At 36.3% G+C, this 20,638-nt stretch overlaps 1 protein-coding gene across 3 annotated transcripts; it reads left to right on the top strand.

The window, feature by feature from the left end:
* The first annotated feature begins 444 nt into the window (after positions 1 to 444).
* On the top strand, positions 445 to 20,545 carry LOC103710456 (histone-lysine N-methyltransferase ASHR3-like). 3 transcript variants are annotated; one of them, XM_088707694.2, is made up of 11 exons: positions 445 to 1,152; positions 2,555 to 2,701; positions 7,550 to 7,714; positions 9,024 to 9,050; positions 9,524 to 9,641; positions 9,818 to 9,917; positions 10,740 to 10,833; positions 15,437 to 15,515; positions 16,988 to 17,159; positions 17,308 to 17,388; positions 20,150 to 20,545. In XM_088707694.2, the coding sequence occupies exons 1-11, from the start codon at positions 799 to 801 to the stop codon at positions 20,298 to 20,300; spliced, it is 1,488 nt and encodes a 495-aa protein (XP_088563820.2). In that variant the 5' UTR covers positions 445 to 798; the 3' UTR covers positions 20,301 to 20,545. The 3 variants fall into 3 exon arrangements, with proteins under 3 accessions (XP_088563820.2, XP_088563821.2, XP_089782404.1); XM_088707695.2 differs by lacking the exon at positions 9,024 to 9,050 and having other exon boundaries at positions 467 to 1,152; XM_089926278.1 differs by lacking the exon at positions 2,555 to 2,701 and having other exon boundaries at positions 653 to 1,152.
* Positions 20,546 to 20,638: the final 93 nt, after the last annotated feature.

A 20,638-nucleotide genomic window follows, 5' to 3' on the forward strand; every position in this document is an offset into this window, starting at 1 on the left:
AACGAGGCATAAGCAACAGCAATTGTATAGAACTATATAATGATTATGTGACTAGCACCAGCTATTTAGTCATTCATTAATCATGAGAGGATTGCCAAAAGAAGAATAAAAAATAAAATACTACAAAACGCGTGCAGGTATAGATTTTACATGCCCAAAGAATAGGCAGCGAAATTTGAACTTTTTTTCTTCTATTTTAAGTGAATAACAATTGCAGGCACCAAACTTCATGCTTCCAGACTGGCGGAAATAGTTTAAAAAAGAGCACCACATTACAAGTTTACAACTGGAGACTGCACAAAAAAAAGTAAAGTTTCATCTCACCAGACACGTTAGCATGCAGACCATCCTCCTGAGTCCCCACTCCTCCGTTTATCCGGCAATCCACGCAAATTTCTACAATTAATTGCCCGTGAAAAAGATAATAGTTTCTAACCCTCCACCACAGCTCGCATCACTACATCACATACCGCTCCGTGTGTTTTCGTGCGCTCCTGTCCTCTGAAGTCGGCGATGGTTTCACAAGCGGCGGCGATGGCCGTCTGGTAATTTACTCACCGCGACGGCGATCCATCCGTAATTTCGCCCACCCCCAGCCCTGCCCGGCTCTTCTTGAATGCTCCACAGTATCCCTGTTTTCCCGCCCGCGTCACAATTCAGTTCCCCCTCCAGTTTCTGTCTTCCCCCTCTCTGCTCTTTCTCACCATCCCCCTGCAAAAAGAGAAAGAAGGAAAGAAAGAAAGCTCCCTATCCCCTCTCTCTCCCTCGATGCCCTAACCCCTGTCTTCTCTCTCGGCCATGCCGGATCTCAGCAACCTCCTCCTCCCTCCCCCTTCCCCTCCCTTGTCCTCAGCCCCCTCCTCTTCTTCTGCTCTTCTTCCCGTCCCCCAGCCCTGCGATCCGTCCTGCTCCTCCCGCCAAGAAACCCTAAATGGGGACGCCCTGGACTGCCGGTGGAGCCGCCGTCTCAGGTTCCCCGTCTCCACGCGCGGGACGTGCTCGGTGCTGAAGAGGGAGCGGAAGGGGGGCAAGAAGGCCAGCGGCGGGAAGTTGCTTGCGGAGCACGTCAGGGTTTGGGTGGAGAAGAAGGTGGCGTCTGGGGTGCCCGAGAGGGATTGCGTCTTGCCTTTCCTCACCCATGCCCCGAAATTGGTGAGTTCTTGAAGTCTCCTTCTCTAAGTTGCTTTGCTTCTAGGGTTTCTGTATGCTTTCTTGGGCCGTCTTCTTTCCTTCCCTGGTTTTCTTATTTTCTGGTGTTCGAGAACCGTTCCGGTTGTTTTGGTTCTCTTCTTATCCTAGATTTTCCTAGGATAAAAATAGTAATCAATAGGAAAATCTCTGAGGAGGAACATAGTGAATTTTGTGAGACTTAGAATTTTCGGGGCTTGTGAAAATTTATCAAGTTGTTTTGATGTCATCCACAACAAATAGGGCAGTGGAGAATATTGGTACAACTTTATCAGTTGTCCTTCTTGAATTGTTCTCCATCAACCGATCAAAACATTATTGGAAACTTTTCAGAAGTTTGGTAAATCAGTAGGCCTTTCTTTTGATTTCTTGGCTCTTAAGGTTTCTAAATCCCTTCTTGGACCGTCTTCTTTCTTTTCTTGGTTTTTCAGTTTTGTAATGTTGGGGAATAGTTTTTATCATGTCTGTAATATGATTATCGCAATTTTTGCCAGTATAGGAAAGTTCATTTCAGAAGGAAAAATGAGGAAAAATTTGGAGAATATCAGAAAATGGTTATCATTAGGATAATTGCTGAGAAGGAACAAAGAAAATTTTGTGAGACTTCGCAAATATTTAGGGATTTTAAATAAATTATCAAGGAAAAGAAAATCGTTGCGATTGTGTCTATAACAATAAGGGCGAATGGAGAATATTCGTTATTAGTTGTCATTCTGGAAATATTGTATTCATCAACTGATCAAAGCAATATTGGAAACCTTTTCACAATTTAGTTAGTCACTAGGCGTACTGCTTGCATGGGAGCCTTTCCAAGATCTGGAAATAACTAAATTAAAAAAAAATGTTCTTAATGTAGAGACAATCAAGAAAGCTGCTTAAGTGAATATATAACCAATCTAATCAATCTTGCTTGCACAATTGAGAGAGCCCACTGGAGTATCTTTTCCAAGTTTAACCTTTTGTGACATCCAATTTCCAGCAGTTTGTCTATAACTTCTGATCAGAGAGAATCAAGAGAAGAATCTATTGCTTTCCCCCTTTCCCTTTAATCATCACTGTCACTCTCATAACTCTGTTATGCTCATTTTATTTGATCAAATTTAAAAAATGTGTAAGAATAGAATGAAATTAGGTCATGTTTTCCTCTTTCTGTACACAATAAAGGAAAATGATGACTGGTAAAATTGAATGAAGGACCAATTGATGCGACCAGGGAATTTGAGTCATTTTTTTAGGCTTGTAGTCTTGCATTCATTTTATGTGATATCAAACTAGATAGTTGATGATTCTGATGCTAAAACAACGGTTGAATTCTTTTCTGTTAAAATTATTTCTGCTTCTTATATTTGGTTAGTCTTCTTTTTAGGTTGGTTGTCAGATGTGCAAAAGATGTATCCACCCTGGTGGAGAAGTGCAGTGCTCAGTTAAAGGTTGTCGACAAGCTTTCCATCGGACATGTGCTAAGCAAAAAATTGGAGTCCCTAACCATAAACCTTTCAAGTGCTCTCAGCATGTAATTTTTTTAGAATATAATTACTTGCTTTGGTGTTCCAAGTGTGAAGAATTTAAGCATACTTATCTTTAGAGAGGAGGTTCTTGCATGTTGAATATTGGTTCTAGTATATTTCAGACCTTGTATCATGGCCTTATTTTTCCTTGATTGTGTATGCTATAATACTTTACTCTTGCCTTGACTGCACACACAACCCCAAGCACACATACATTGGAAGCTGGTATTGTTAATTTTCTTTCAAAGGTTTAGTGCAAATATATGATGCATAGACAAATTTGGTGTTGTTCCAGAAAATTCTTTTACATCTTTGAAAGCAAAAATAGTTTCATACACACATGCGCGCTCCAGTGTTGCATGGGCATGAATTTTGACAGGTATCTGAGTGTCTAACTCGACAAGAGGGAAAATTGAGATATGGGGATATGTAAGATAAAATTTAATTAAGCTAAATTATATATTTTTATATCTTTAAATATTCTTTGTCTCGGCTCAACTCGACTAAGCCTTAATTCTAAACTAGTTGGGGGTCGATTTAGGGCTATACTTTCCAAAAGATGTTGAAATATCAAGTCATTCGTTATTACTTCATTTCATATGATTTTTGGTATAACTCAACCCCTTTTCATTCTTCTACATATATCAAATAATTCCTTATACTGATGCATCCCTTAGCGTATGTTGTACATGTCCAAACTATCTAAATCATCTTTCTTTCAATACTTTGTTTGTCTAAATATTAAAAATATATTAACAATATATTGTTTACTGAGGTATTCAAACTTCTTAATTAACTTAAGGATATAAGAAACATAATATTTTGCGAAGTTATTTTAGTACTTACATCCTTAACCAATTTCTAAAACTAACAAATACTCCTAATGTTAAAATGGGAGGGCCAAACTCATTTCTGGGAGAATTCAGCTCTCTACCAATCATTAAAGGTGGTAACCACGAAACTTCATTAGTATCCCAACGTCTGATACATATCCAATTCGGATATGTATCCGATATGGGCGTTTGGAGTTGGATCGAGTGCCCAGGTAACATAGGTGGAAAACACATTTTTGTATGGTGATATCCAATAAATTTTTTTTCTTAGATAAGTAGAAATTTGTATGCAGCTTTTTAGAGAAGCTAGAAAAAACTAGTGCATGTCTTATGCCCATTCAAATCTGCTATTATGTTTCTTATAATTAATTATTTTTCCTTGCACAAAAGCAAACTTATCATTGATGCAAGTGGATTGACTAAATCCTAATAATTCAATCCACCTCACCATTAATTCTGCTCAATTAAAAGATTGAACGTTTGGGCTGGACCTCCAAAATGGTCTTGATATTGCTTTGAATTATAACTTAAATATAACACTTAGATCCAAAATCAGCTTTATTAGGGCTCCAACTTTTACTTGAAGTTTATTAAAAGGGTGAACTTGATGCTAATCCTAGATTTATTTCCAAATTAGGTTCTATCCTGTTCATCTTAGATGTAAGTTCTATCGGCATTAGTAAAAGTGCTTGTGCTTTATGTGTTCACCAAACATTGAACTTGTAAAATGCTTATCTCTTAAGAACTTCCATGGAAGTGCTTCTTGATTTAGAAAACCTCAACCAACCCAAAAACAAGCTTAGAAATTGAACAACTTAGTTGTTTTAATTGGAGGAGAATGCGCTTGGAAAAATGAACGGATTGAATGAAGACATTTTTGAATCAGAGATTTTGTGGATTGGTTCAATAAGTTAGGACTAGATCAAAAGAACCATGGACCAACTTGGATTGCTTAGTACTAAATTAGTTGGGAAGGATAGCTTTCTTCACCATGTGGATGTCAACTTAATGTATCAATAATTTGATCTTGCGATGATCACATTTCAATTTCTGGATCAAGTAAGACATGCATTGCTTCCACTTATATGAGCATGGATATTTCAGGCAATAGGTTTTATGGTTTTGGAATAATAAAGTAGCCAAGGAATCTCGAATTTATGTGTTTTTGTCATTTTAATTGGTTTTCAGCTGTTGGCTGGTTTGTCATGTTACTGTGAGTTGTTAGCTAGATACTCAAGTTACTGTTTGCTAATGCTTGGGAGAGTCATTGTACTTAGTGATTGGGAAATGGGTTCTGGTGTAAGTGGCAACCTTGTTTCTATCAGAGACTATCCTTTCTACTAGGATGCAAAACTTAAGGAAACCAGAGGCTTTTCTCTCTTATTGCTGAAAGGAATTTCTCAATTCCATGACTTTAGCTACCCTAGGTGATAAAACATGATTTTCTTGTGATTGAGAATTTTTAGCCAATGTCTTCCGTCGCACAAGTTTACTACTTTCTCTAGATCTCATTCGCGTAAATTTATATTAAACTCTAGTTGTTGATCTCTATTTCTCCTTTATTTACATTATTACTTTTAAAGGTTCCTCTACTATTTGTCTTAAAAGAGGATCCAATCATGATCTTGGTGTGGGATCCTAATAGATGATGCTAGCTTAGCACTCAAGGTTTGCGGAACCGTTCCGAATCGCCTGGTTCGAGGCGTCCAGGGCCGTACCGGCGGCGCACCGGGACGGTTCCGCCATTGAAACCGAGATGCCTCTTGTCGTCGTCGGAAGGGGAAAGGGAGAAGAAAAAGAGGAAAAGAGAGAGAGAGGGGAAGGGAGGGAGAGGAAGAAGAAGGAAGAGAGGCCGGCCGGGGCATGCCGGACTTAAAAAAGGCAAAAATAAAAGGGCCCCCCTTCGGGCCTCTGTTTTGAACGAAACAGGGGACCGGAGGTGGAGCCCCACCTCCGCGTCTCCCCAGCCTCCGCCTCCTCTGCATGGAAGCTCCTCGGCTTCCATCGGCCGGCCCCGACCGGCCTCTCTCTTCCTTCCTCTCCCTCTTCCTCCCTTCCCCGCTCTCTCTCTCTTTTCCTCTCTCATTCTCCCTCTCCCCCATCACTCTTACTATGTCGGTACGGGCCCGACGTTGCACGATGCGGGCCCGTACTGACTGGTCCCGTCGGACAATTGGTACGGTGCCCGGTACCGATTCTGCCAACATTATTAGCACTATTCTTCTATGATTTGTTGATGCATTTGTCCCTATAGTGCGGTGTACGTCTCACTCACTTCATTTATCATGTGCCAGTCACATGATAATTTAAGTGAGATGATATCTATGATGTACAAGCAGTGCACCAAATAAAATGATACCATTCTCTAGATTGAAGGCTACTAGATAGCTCTTAAGTCAAACTAAGGTCTCTATGGTCTTCATCCATACAAAGGATGATGATCGAAGTCAAGTACTTAATGCTTACTGACAGCCACTCTATCTTCTCTTTTTCCCCCTCATGCTCACGTGGCTCTCTTCTAGATGCGCTTATATTACCGGGAAGACTTCGTGTCGCTCATTTTCTATTATTCTTTTCAATCAACCCCTATGTCTTCTTTTTCTCTCCCCTTTGGATCAGCCTTGTCCTATTTACTCTTTCTTTTACTTTTTTCTCTGACGAGGTCCTATAGAAAACATCCTATGGGCTGGAAAAGGGAGTATTGGCTTAGGTTATCAAGACAACATGCCTAATACCCTCTTCTTTGCATTCCTCTTCTTTCTTCTCCCTTGCTCAGTTGGTGTTGGCAAGGACTCCAATCCCGGAGGGACACCAGGATGGGGTACCATCCCAAGTGTCGGGCCATTGTCCTGGCATCCCGATGCATCTTGGGACATCCTTTGTCCTAAGTGTCCAAACGGGCCAGTATGGTGGCACATCCTGTTCCATGGAAAAATTGGGACAGCCCCGTCCCACGGAATTTTAAACCTTAGGTGTTGGAACTAAAGTATGGGTTTTCTTGAGGATTGTTCTTTTTGTTTTGAGGCATGGTAGGCTACATGAGTGCCTCCTAAGTAGAAGATATCATTACTCTGATGAATCTGTTGTTCTATCTCATTTCCTCATCTTGTGTCTTTGATCTTATATTTCACATTGTACCTTCTTTTTAATTGTCATGGCATCGTTGAGCTCCACTTGTTTCTAAAGTATTGCTATCTCTGTCCATGATCACATTTTATCAGATGTTCTAGTTTTGAACTGCTGGGTCCTTTTCTTCCTTTTTCTTAAATTTCCAAGGTTCCTTGGTTAGAGTTTTACAATATGAGTTCTTTTTTTATCATCTTAGTTTGTCTTTGTTACTTATCAGACTTAAATTATGAAGGGACTGTTATGCTTATATGAAGTAGCATTTGTTATTTTATACATAATTTGTTATCTAAATTTGAAAAAGAAATCTGTGAAGGATGTGTCATGATATGTTCAGTGGAACTACAATTTGGGGTCTAGATATACCTTTAAGTAAAGCTATTTCCCTGCTTTGAAACTCCATTCTTTCCATTAAATGTAACTGCAACCCACATTGTTTTATGCTTTTGTAGTTTAATCTTATATAATACCCTAAAAGATTTTTTGCAGTAGACTCTTACCTTACCATACCTCATATGACGGCATGCAAACTTTGATGGTTACCTTTATTACAATTCAAAATAATCAAATTTTACATGTTTAGATAGATATAGATGGACATCCATGTATCATGAAAGTGTGTGCATTCTTCTTGTTTGTACCTAGATATTGCTCACTCACATAAGTTTCATTATAAAAAATACAAATGCTTACCAGTCTTCTATTTACCTTTTTTTCTTATATGTCTATGACTCTATGTGTAAATACTTATATTTTATTTATTATTTCAAATCCTTTTGTTCTCATGGATTTCCCCCCAAAATCTTCTCTGATGGAAGTATGACTTTACAACATATCTTGATTGTACTTAACTGGAGCATGTACTACTCATTCATTATTCTCAATTTCCTACAGGCTTGTTTCATTTGCAAGCAGAAATTTTACTGGCGTTGCATACGATGTTCAATAGCATTACATCCGAAGTGTGCTCCATGGCCTGAAGATATCATCTATCTAACAGATCGACCAGGGCCATTGGTTTGTTGGAGGCATCCTTCTGATTGGCGACTTGAGAAGGAGGTCGATCTCTTCTTTTCTTCATTAGACAAGATGTGCTATTCTCTTAATTTTTTTTCCTCCAAAATTTGCTGATCATGCTTGGTTACATTCCTCAGCGGAATCATGGAATCTCTTAGCAGATGTTTCATATATGCAAATCAGCTCAAAATTTCTTGTTTTAGACAATTAGATAAGTTCATTTTGCTATATCTTGACCTTGCATTGGATTTACTGCATTCTGCCCGAACATATAATTTGAAAATGAGATAGTAAAACAAGATGGTGTTGTTGATGTCCTCAACAATTAGATAAGTTCATTTTGCTATAATAGGAGAGCCCATTCATTAATAAGTTTGCTACCCTCATGAAAATGGTCGGATTAGGAATGGAATGTGCCTTGAACCTTCTGCAATTTTTGGATTTGGTTTGTGGTTCAGTACTGGTGTACCATGATTTATATTGCTATATGCCGATAACTGATAAACCCTTCACTTACGTTGGTAATGTGTTGGTCTTATGGGATTGCACCATTTCTGTTGCTTGATCCTATTTTTTTTGTATACCATCTGTCGCTGAGTTCTTTTTTCAAAAAAACACATGTTTTGCAAAATTAAAAAAGGAACACATTGTCACTGCTAATGTTAAAATTTGAAAATAATAAAAATAATCTGGGTCAGCGGTTGGTCAAGGTCAAATTTCATAATGATTATGTTTAGTTCTTTTCTATGTTGTTTTATTCTTACTGCTTTTTAGATTGGCAGATATTAAGTAGGTTAAAGTGACATTTTCTTCTTGTCTGATAGTTTGCAATTTATCTTTACCATTACTATTAGATCTTTTTTTTTTTTAATTTTCTCTTGTAGTTACATCGAATGATGAAATACAGGCTTTCATGCCGATGTTGATTGGTTTGCATTTACTTATTAAGCTCTCTTCCACCTAAAAGGAAGAAAATTAATGTCACTATGTTTGTAGCTAATAAGTTGAGTACCTGATTTGAACTTTCCACTTCATGGTCTACACAGAAAAATCCACAGATTGGGAGTTAATATTTCTCAGTTCATTGCTGATTGATTGCCTTATTTATCTGTCTCCTGTTGCTATGAGTTTTCACTGCTTCCTCATTTTTTGATAGAAATTCAAGTGAAATACTTGAATCACAAAATTCATGATATACAAAATTTGGCTAACACATATGATTGCTGCTCTGTATGACTTGCATTCTGTTCCTGTTCTTCTTTAATTTTCCTGTTCTAGAAATATGCTTTTTTATTCTTATTTTTATTGATTAGGTTGGCTGACAGGGTTGATTTATTTGATTGGATAACAGCATGCAGATCCCACGAGTGATGTAGAGGTTAGGACCATCATCCACAATTTTCTCTTCTGGATTTCTTACCAGGACTTTCCTCATTTGGTTCCTTGGCTCTAGTTACTTGGTTATATCCTATAAATCAAAGATTTCTTCTTCGGATGTATTTGAATATTCTGTAAAAAATCATGGTATATTGTGATCTTGCATGTTTTCTCAATATATGAGCATTCAGCCTTTTTTTGGGCAATAAGTGTTTGAATGTCTTGTGAAAATTCATAAAATTCCTTATATCACACAGAATTGGAAATTTATGCTTGAGAAGGATTCCCTAAATTTCTTTCTGTAGATCTAGAAATTTGGAATGAAAAATTAAAAAAATAATAAGTTTGGAGCTCAAAAAAGTTTCAGAAGCTGCTGGAAGAGCTAGTTCAAAGAAATGATTTTTCGAGGAGTTTCTTTACTATTTGATATTGCCTTTTCGGGTGGTGTTACAGATGTTCTCTTTTTTCTTGCAGGAAGTCTTTAGCCGTCTGCCACTTCCATATGTTGATGAAGAGTTTAAGATTGGTTCCATTGTGAAAGATGTTATGGAGAACAAAACTGAGCCATCTCCTTACATACATATCAGGCGTAGTATCCTTCATAACATCTTGAATACTGCTTGGAACTTTGTAAAATTTCTAAAATGCAGAAATTGGTTGTACACATAACAAATAAAACAAGTTTGTTTTGCATATTACCTATATTTAATATTTATTTACTAAAGACAGGTCTCCTCTGATCTTATATTGTGTCCTTAACAAAGAAAGATATTTATTTAGTCAAGAAGAAGCGTGATGGTGCAGAAACTGGTGTTGGGTGCACAATTTGCAATCCTGATTCCACATGCAAGGAAAATTGTGAATGCAGGTACTGGCATCTGCTTTGGTCATGATTGGTTGTTCATATTTATTGATTTAATTGCAAAACATTGATATTATTGTTAAGCATTGACAAACTTTTCACTTTTAAACTGTTTTTTTATTGTTATTTTAGATAGTCAAAATCTGCATGTCTTTTGTAATGGATAAACTGCTGCAGTGCTGTTTTATTTGATGCATCATTTTCCATGTGATTCTATTTCCTCAGTATTTTAGGTTACAAAATGATCAAAGTGCTGTTTGATATGCTTTTGACCGGACTCAACATTTAATTTATAATCTGTCTCAAATGGGCTAGTTGAAGACAGCGATTCATGATATAAAACCTAATATGGATTTTTAATCCTTTCCAGATAGTCTTGGCAAGCCTGTATTTTTAGTATCAAGTAACTGGGTACTATTAAATTTTTGAGTTGATATAAAAAATAAAGTTACCGTGTGAAAACTGAAAAACTCTTTTAACTATTTTTCCTACTCCTCTAATTTAAACCTATTTCTGAATTACATAGGACATTGACATGTATAGGTGATACTGATGTGACATGGTTGAGCCATGTCTCCTTAGTTTTTCCAATATTGCTGTGCCATCCTTTTGCCCTCTCCATATGCAAATTTTTTTCATAGGTGTCGTCAAGCTTGTAGCTGGAGCTACTATATACTGACATTAGTTTTGCAAAATTATTGTATATGTAAATATTGGTACATGGGACATGAGCCAATGATTGGCATATACCCTACAATCCTGGTATAAATAATAAATGGTGTTTGACAAGCATTAAATGATGATATATTGGATGCATTATTCCCACAGGGGTCTCTCAGTCAGCTGTTCCAAGGCCTGCCATTGCTCAGATATGTGCACAAACAGACCCTTCCGCAAAGAGAAAAAGATAAAAATTGTTAAGGTAAAAGTTTGCTCCAGTTGCTCATAGCGGTTTGCAATTAAGTTGTTGTGTGCTTGTGTGCTTAATATTAATATCAACATAATGCATTTGCCTTATATATGCATTATGTTTGGTTGGTACTTATAGAAAATTGCTATCATCAAGAGTGGTGACTATCTTAACTTTCTAGTCTCCTCCCTGGTGTAGATGTTTGATGGCTATTTTGAAACATAACTAGATTTGCCCATATATTTTCCTTGACTTGGGTGATTGATGTTTATTGTGTCCTCAGTAGAGTGTACTTTGCCATTAGTTTCGTGTTCCCCTTAGTTTTTTTGTTACTTAGATCTTTCATGATACCAATCACCATTACTTGTACTTATTGTTTCATCTATTTCTTGGAAATGATAGCATATTGATCGGCTTTTATCTTCACAATCTGGTCATGTTATTCCAGATATTTATTGTTACCTTACTGTTGAAGCTTATAAATCCTTTTGGTTTTTCAAAGTAATTTAATTGGAGTTTCCATAATTTATGGAGATATTGCTCATGCTAATTTAGCAATTGAGGCCAAAGTTCTACTTATTAAGCTATATTATTAACTTTTAGTTTTAAACAGCTATTATCACAGACTGCATAATATTATTGTTTGGATCAAACATTTCAATTTCGTTTAGTTGTATGATAGTAACTTGAAACTTTTTCGGCATTGGCATTAACTATAGTTACAAGCATATTACATATGTATACATGCATATGTGTAAACATACATTTGTCACTTGGATGTTTTACTCACATCTTATAAGAAGAAGTGTTGGTGGTTGAATTATTAAATTGATGGGTGTAGTTAGATTATTTTATTTTATTAGGTACCTTCAATGCTTTAAGTTGAAGTGAAGGGAGGATGGATTGTTGCTTGGATATAACAAAGAGGTCAAGCTCTCCTTTGACATAGAAAAAGCTTCCACCAAGGATCGTTGTGCCGATACTAGGGCCTGTACTAGTTTTCTGGCGGCATGATTCGGTATGCCTCCATCCCATTTTGTGTCGGGCTCATACTGACAGAGCAGAGAGGGCGGGGAGAGAGAGAACAGGAGAGAGAGGGAGGAAGGGAGAGGAAAACAGGGGATTCGAAGCACAAAGCCCTTCCTTCTCCCATCCGTGCCCCAGCCCGACCCTCCACCAAACATTCGCCATCCTCTCTCTCTCCCCCCTCCCCCCCTTCTCTCTTATTTCCTCTCTTTCCTTCTTCCTCTCCCTCTCCCTCTCCCTAGTTGGTTTCTCGATGTGAAGGCCGGAATTGTCTCGGTTTGCGGCTGCTACAACTGGATACACCCCGAAGCGAGCGGGTCGGGATAGTTTTGCCGACGTTGGCTTCCACACTTCCCTCTTTAATCCTGTGTATAGTTGGTGTCATGAGGGAGGATGGATGGGGTTGGAAATATGGATAGCCCCCATCCATTGTTTGGTTCAAATCTTAGGAAGGATGGATGGATGAAAAGGAGAGATGCAGACCAACTTGCATCCTCCCAAATTGGAAAGATGCAGGGAAGGATGGATGGAGCACCTCAGGGGTCGATTTCTACGTCGACAAAATTACCTCTTATTAATTATTGGCAAACTGCTAACAATTCTTCACTTTTTCATTCATTTTATTTATATATATTTTATTTCACCTACACTATTAACGTTATACTATTATATTTTATTACTAATTGTTTTAATTTTAGTTCATAATTTTCATAATTATAAGTAGAGTAATTTACAAAAAATTTTCTAAGATTTACGTTTGTTGCACGTACATCTATAGTTTGTAAAACCTACACTTCCACCTAGTTAAATTAACGGCATTAGTGAATCCATTTACTCATATGAAAAGTCAAATTTGCCCCTAAGTGAGGAGGGTACATTTCTTTGTCCTTAAGTGGTCGGTATGGTCATCTAAGGTTATTTTGGTCATTTTCAAAAAAATTTCTAACATGACATTTGGGTCCCATTAAAAGTTAATTGTTTGACTAACGTTTTGTTAAGTTATGAGTTAAAGTATTGGACAAAAATAAATCTCAGGAGGGTAAGCGTAGGTTTTTTATACTATTAGGCGTAAATACAATTTACCTCTAGTCTTAGGAAGGTTTTTGTAATTTACTCTTATAAATAAATAATTAGAATTGTCTTCTATTTTTGTATTTATATTCACTATTTTTAGTTAACTATTTATATAAAATTAATTAACTATTTACATTAAATTATGAATTAATTAGTTATTTATATAATTAATATATATAAATAAATTCATATATATATGATTTATAAAATCATTTATTTAATTAATCCAAATTAAAATTAAATATCTATATAATTTTTATGTAATTATAAATTATAAAGATTATAAGTTTATATATTACTCTACTTCTTTAGTATAAATAAGTGTTATAAATTAATAATAATAATACTTTTTTTATCAAATGATAGTTTAGTAAAAATATCATATAAATATCATCCATCCTCCCTTTACAGGAGGGAATTATTCCTATCCATCTTTTCATGTTTCACCAAACATACGGGAGGATGGATGGAATACCCATCCTTCCTCTTCCTCGTTCATCCTTCCTCGCATATCCATCCTTCGTACCAAACAGAGGGTAAAGGAGGATATGGACCTTGTTGAAGAAAAGAGATGCTTATTTATGACAACAACCAAATTGTATGCCTTTTGGGCATCAACAACTATAATCTCATAGTTTGAACAATCAAGTTCTCATGGAATATTAACAACCAAATCATCTAGCTACTACAAAAGACTATCAAGTAGGTCTAATATACCTCTATTTAGAAATAGACTTTGTAGGATTTGAATAAGCATACTTGAAAGTTGGATGGAAATATAGTCCTCTCATGTAATACTTCCATTGTAGTTGATCCAAATATTCTTGCTACGAACTGCACTTCTACTTTTGAGTTGCACTTTAAAAGGTTGATCATGTTGTTTTTGCCTTTGATGGTTCCGGTCATTTTTTCTGCATTTTCTTTTTTTCCTAGTATTTAACTATTCATTAATGATCCACTTTGCAAAGAATTCAAGACTTCATGTACTTTGTGAATGGGCATTTTTCTGATACTGCAACTTTAACTTAACCTAGTTTTTCCATCTTTTTTTTTTAAATTACTAGAAAGATACCATATTGTCCTTCGAAGTGTTATTGTAATTGTAGGTTTTTGATAAACTAAAATGCTTGAGCAATATTTTATTTGAGGCAATCCAATTACTCTGGTTAAAGAAAGAGAATGGAAGAGATGATGAAGAGAACCAGAGAAGGTAGAAGAAAAAGGAGGAACTGGAAGGAAGAGGAGCAACATGGAGGGAGACAGAAGATGAGGATACAATATAAGGTAAAATAGAACAATATGTCGTAAACTTGTGTAGGTTTGATGAGAACAGAAAGAGGTGAAAATGAAAGTTGAAAGGAATAGAAAACAAATCAATTGTTGACTGTTGTAGAACTGACAAGTGATGCACAAGAGGCAATGCTCTCTTGTGTCCAGCAGTGAGAGAGAATGGCTGTGGCAAGGTTTTCTTCTACCTTTGTTTCGCTAGGACAAGTGGAGTAAAACCAGGGAGGGGCAGGATGATGTGCTTGCAGGTTTTATCAACTTATAAGAACACATATGTTATTCATGTTAATTAAGATAACAAATACTTAACATACATATATTATATTCATGACAGACAATCTTTGTTCATCAATTTTGGTTATGCTTTGCATTTTTTTTTCTCACTGCTTGTTTTTTTTGACAAAGGCTGTACAGGTGTACCTTAAAATGCTTTTATTTATAACAAGTAATTTTGTATTTAAATGATGTAACTAGATTTTAGATTTACTAACCGCAGGAGTTTTTTACATGCTTATTTCAAGTGCCATAATTTGGATTAGATTGTTCATCATATTTATACAATATGGTATTTTAGGTATCTCATGAAAAAAAAATATTTCATGTGTTAGAATTCCGTCAAAGAATTGTTTAAAGTTTAGACCAAGCTATGGCCTGAAAGTTAGACAACGGGATCAGGGATGTAAATAACATTTATATGTTTCTGTATGCCATAGTTAAATTTGGAGATTAGTTATTTTAACTAACTTGGACTCAAGTCTAGGTTTCACGCTTAGTTGCTAGAAGCAGGTGCAGGAGCGTGGATATGGGGAAGCAGCTAGAATAAAGAAATATTTAATAAGTAATGCTTAGGAAGTGGGTGCACAGATGGGTTTCAGAGGAGATTCCAAAGTGAATATGCCACCCTAAGTGGAAGATTCCTGCCTAGGGTTTTACGTAATATCACTATGCTTCATATAAAATTATAAATATGCTCAAGGCCATCCTTATGAAGATTGAGGCAGCTTCATTAAACTTGGTTTATTTTCAAATCTTAGGTGCTAAAAGACACTAGTATTGCTAAAATTTTTCTTAAAAAGGTTTTTATAGTTTTATCATTTAAAAGGCATATTACAAATAAATTATTGGGAAGCTGATTATAATTTTGTGATTTCTCTTGAATTGTACTTTTTTTTTCGCTGTTCCATGTAATTAATTTTGTGCAATATATCTCATATTTCTTCTCTTGTAGACAAAACATTGTGGATGGGGAGTAGTGGCATTAGAGTCAATGGAAAAGGGAGATTTTGTCATCGAATATATTGGAGAAGGTAGATGGACATCCTTATCATGTTTATTATGCTTGCTTAACATTTATATGGAACATAGGGTGCTAATTCCTCAACTGTAATGCTAATTTCATGTGGTGTTTAAATAATGCCTTTTGCAATCTATATCTTGTTATTGGACTCTTGAATAGTTATTCGGGACTGAATTACTGTTGCAACTATGCATGTAGAGGATCAACCTCCGTAGAAACTAAAGTTCACATTCCAGTTTCTACTGTTTCTAGTCTGTGTTGCTTACTGTAGTTTATAAATAACACTATGGGAAAAACGGAAACACGGAATTACTTTAAGTTCACTGGATCTGAAGCATTAGATCCATACTGAAGTTATTCAAAGTCTAAAAGTTTGGTTTCCTTTCAGTGAAATGAAATACGGTTTTTTATGAGTTACATATGGGCTATTGAAAGTATCTGTCCGTGCCTCTTAATATGCTTCCATTTGGTGGAGGTAGAGAATTGGATATTCACTTGAAAGATTAGAAATAGATATTTAGATGTTAATGGTACCTCATCATGTAACATAATATAATTATCTGGATGTCTTTGACAAATGAATTGTTACGTTGTTTACTTGTTTTCCCTTTTTCCTTCTGCAATTTAAGTATGCCATCGTAATGCTATACAGTTGCATGTTGATTTAGCCTACCACTTATATAAACTAATGAACTACTGGTTTATATAAATTAGCTTAAATAACTGGTTTTTAGGCAACCTAAATCAAGCACTGATAAGTGAATGTTTCTCTACTGTTATGATACAGAAACTTTGTGGCTAGTGTTTTTTTGTATACCAGATGTCCTTTGTAAGTGGACTTTTCTAATATAATAATGCCTTCAATGAAATCATAATGCAGTTAAGAGACAGAGGAGAAATAAACAAGAGTCCCAACATATCTGTTCATTAATACTAGGGAAGCAAAGAAGTGGTAGTTCAAGGGCCATCACCCCTCTTCTATTTTTTATCTCCAACGAGAAAATTACAACCTTCTATTTCCATGAATATTTTATGAAAAAAAATCAGACCATGTATCCTGCCATGTATATAGAACATGCAGGATGCTGGTATCAATATATATGAAAGACAAGGCTAGTCTGTTAACTGCAGACTTATGTGGCCTAGCATTCTTAGATCTTCCCTAATCACAATAATATGACTTGGCAAATAACCTTTGATCTTTATGATAGGTAAGTTGAGAAGGAAATTTGCATTGTTCTATCTATATTCTGAGGTTTTTTCTTCCGTTGATTCCTTGCAGTAGTGTTCATTCATGCATGCATTACTGTGTATATATTAGGTGAAGTCCAGCTTCTTTAAAATGGTATGTACACATTGTAAATTTTGGATTTAGAGTGATAGAACACTACAGCTTCTTCAGCACACAAAGACCAGATGCTCACATCCATCTTTTTTTATGAAACATTTGATTTACATTTTCATTTCCTTCTTCTGTTTCAGTTATTGATGATGCTTTGTGTGAGCAAAGGCTTTGGGACATGAAACACCGAGGCGATCGAAATTTTTACATGTGTGAGATTCGTAAAGATTTCACGATTGATGCAACTTTTAAAGGAAATGCTTCTCGTTTTTTAAACCACAGTTGTGATCCCAACTGCAAACTAGAGAAGTGGTATGTCTTTGAAATTTCTGCTCGTTATGTTTTTTAACAATATTTCCAAAGCTAGTCAGTTCTTGGGAGATATTGATTTAGGCTTTTCATATATAGTAGGAAACTATTTTTCCCCAGATCATGCTATGACTGATTTTTTTTTAAAAAGGCAAGTTGATGGGGAGACACGTGTTGGTGTGTTTGCTTCTTGTTCCATAGAAGTTGGGGAGCCTCTGACATATGATTACAGGTACCTGATGAATGATTGTTTCTTGGTCATTGTGTTATTTCGATTTCTTGGTTTCTTCTGCTTAACTTTCAGTTTATGTAAAAGTTCAAATTATTTCTGGATGTTATTATATCTTTCAGTTAGATATTCCTCAATTGCCTTGTAAAACATCTGGTTATATGTGCCACTACAAGCACTGAATGGCTTACACGGCTTTTTAGCTGATGATCCTTGGTTGGTCATGTTTGTCACTTTTATTGATTCTGTGTACAATAATCAGAAAAAAGTACAATATTGATGTTAAATAAACTCAAATTATATCTCTTACCTTGGGCCTTTTGGCTATTTGGTTTGCATTTAGCCATTAATGAGTTTACTAACAAATCACTTGTTATTGCTGACATTAGTTTTGTCTTTCTTCCTCTTCCTGACACTGCAATCTATTTATGGCCATTTCGGCCTTAATTGCACACTAATAGTTCCACTATAAATAGTTTCTTCATTATGTCCATTTGTGTTACTCCTGTGCTCATTCTGAATATCTCAGTGGTTGGGAAAATAAAACCAGACATGCACCTTCAATGCTATTTAGGATTTTACCAGAGACATTTTTTATCATTTGAAATATTTCAGTGCTTAGCCTATTGAACTTTAATGACCATCTAAAGATACTATCCCTATTCTGGGTGATATGTACGGATGATTGCTTGTCTACTTCTGGTTCTGGATGATGAGTTTCAAATTCTTCATAGCTTAAGGTGGTGCAGATAATATGTGTATTTGTGGAGCCATGTGGCTTTGTGAAACAGACATATTGTATATAGGATTTTATATAGTTGTATGTTGCATGTTTATGTATTATACTCTGCATGGTGACATGTATGACATGCGAGAGAGATGATAATTTTGTTTTGCAACTTGCTGACAATGTCAGATGGTATAAGACTAGGTGCATATCCATATTGTAAATTTATTAGATGCAAACTGTTTGCTTATGCTGTTGTATTGCAGTATACTGAGCACTTGCTTATAAGACTAGATGATAGTGTATTTAGTATTTATCATCTTCAGCCCAATATGCACGTGGTGTCAGAGTGGTCTTAGTTGCACATCTGAGCTCTGCACTTATTGATTAAGAAATCCAACCAACAATCTAACTGTCTGTAGATGTGGACAGTCACAAGGGTTGTAGAAGTATCTTGGTTTTGTTGTTATAAAATATTAGATATAACTCTATGTACTTTCCACAAGGGTTGTAGATGTATCTTGTTCTTTTTGTTGTAGCAGTATATCTTGGTTTTGTTGTTATGAACTGTTAGATTGCCAATAGCAATCGCTACTTGTGAAGCAGACATTCACCAGAATTTCAGTTAAACTAAGGGTTTTGTTGTATATCTAGAGGAAATCTATGGCATACTGAATTTCTGGTGAATAAATCAATGCAATGATAGTTGTAGCAGGTGCTGTCCTTGTTTTATCATTGGTCATAAGTGAGCATGAGTCCTATAATATTACTTGCTGCTTCAATTTGATGCTGTGAGTTATAGCCCATGGTAAAAGTTCATTGGTTAATAAAAGGATATCACATACTGGAATGAGTCTGGTACTCTGGTTTGGTTATGAAAATTAGAAGGTTTGGAAAATAATCTAAGCAGAATGTCTCTTCTTTTTTTTTATTGCCGTTTGCACTTTGTTTTTGCAAGGAAGCAAGCATTTTTCAGTGTCGATAGCAGCCCATTATGTTCCATGCTCTCTATTTGGCTGTCATGCGCCTAATTTCATAGCACAATTTTCTAGTTGGCCTGAGCCAGGCCTGGACATATATAGTTTCAAACTGGTCTGTGCAAGGAATGGCCTGGATTTTGTGTCTTAGCCGCATATTCCCCATGTGTTGTGATGAATGGAGTGCTGTATAAGGTTCTTGGAGTAATTGCGTCTTTTTGATCATGCCTCACTTCAGTAATTATGGATTTGCTGGTTGGTTTATGCATGCAAATCCCTTTTGTTGATACACTCTTGCGTGTTTTAACTTGCATCAAATACAACTTCCATAAGGCGCCTCACTGATAAGCTGTAAATTGATATGCATATATTTTGAAAGGTATATAAGAAAATTACATTAATATGCCAGTGTGTACCTGTATTATTTTAATGTGTTCTCATTTTTGAATTATTTTGTGTTGCCACCAAGGTGGTAGCCTGGTGGTAAGAGAGTGATAATTCCGCCCGAGTTGCTTGGGTTCGAAACGCGCGGGCGTCGATTAAATTCGGGGACTGGATGCCCCACGCCCGGTTGGCTCGTTGGCGGTTATGCTTTCCTTCCACCTGTAGCTTCACCTTCGGATGGGAAGGGTGTGAGTAAAATGGTGTCCACCCGTCCTGGCGAGGCGGGGGCACAGTGCGTGGGGGCTGCTACGCGGGGATGGGCTGATCCCTTCCTCCCCCCTACCCCTTTCTTTCAACGAAAAAAAAAAAAAATATTTTATGTTCAATGATATCAGAAGCAAGCACATAACACTGAACATTCAACAAAAACTATTGCACATTTATATCAGACGATGCAGTATTTTACATACTTCTGTATTAGATGGGAACATTCAACTTTCAAAGAAGTTATTCGGTATATTATTTGCTTTGAGAGTCTCATTAAGAGTGTATTTTACCTATTAGTATCGTCTGCGTCGCTTGACAACAGAATTTGTTCAACTTTCCATCTGATATTCTATTCAAATCTGTTATATGGGGAGGATAATAGGATCGTCCATATCCTTATTTTATGTAGATTCGTGCACTTTGGGCCCATGGTCACGTGTCACTGTGGAGCTTTCAACTGCCAAGGTTATCTGGGGAGTAAGAGAAAGACAAACCAGGTGGCCTCCAACTGGGGATGCAAAAGGAAGAGATCTGCTATGCTAACCTCTTTCATCAAGTAAATAAACATTTATTTGAAGGTGCAATTTTGTCATTTATTTATTTATTTAATGCAAAGTGCAGGCAATGGAAGGGAAACACTCTGTTTCCGGCATACCGGGGAGGTTTTCTGGGCTAGGTTGGATGGCGTTCCACACGCCTTATTTTGTTTACTTTTCTTTGATATGTCTGGTTGTATTCACGTTAGTGGTATATGAATGAAATACCGTTTTGATCAAAAAAAAAAAAAAAAAAAAAAAAGAAAGAAGGGAAACACTCTGTTTCCCATTTTGTCTTGTATTATTAGGCAGATACGACGGTCATTAACATTAGCTTCATTTAATATGCTCATTGCCACGTC

This window comes from Phoenix dactylifera, chromosome 11, assembly GCF_051530095.1.
Source record: "Phoenix dactylifera cultivar Ajwa chromosome 11, Ajwa_hap1_PhDact_Kaust_v1.1, whole genome shotgun sequence".
Classification (NCBI taxonomy): domain Eukaryota; kingdom Viridiplantae; phylum Streptophyta; class Magnoliopsida; order Arecales; family Arecaceae; genus Phoenix; species Phoenix dactylifera.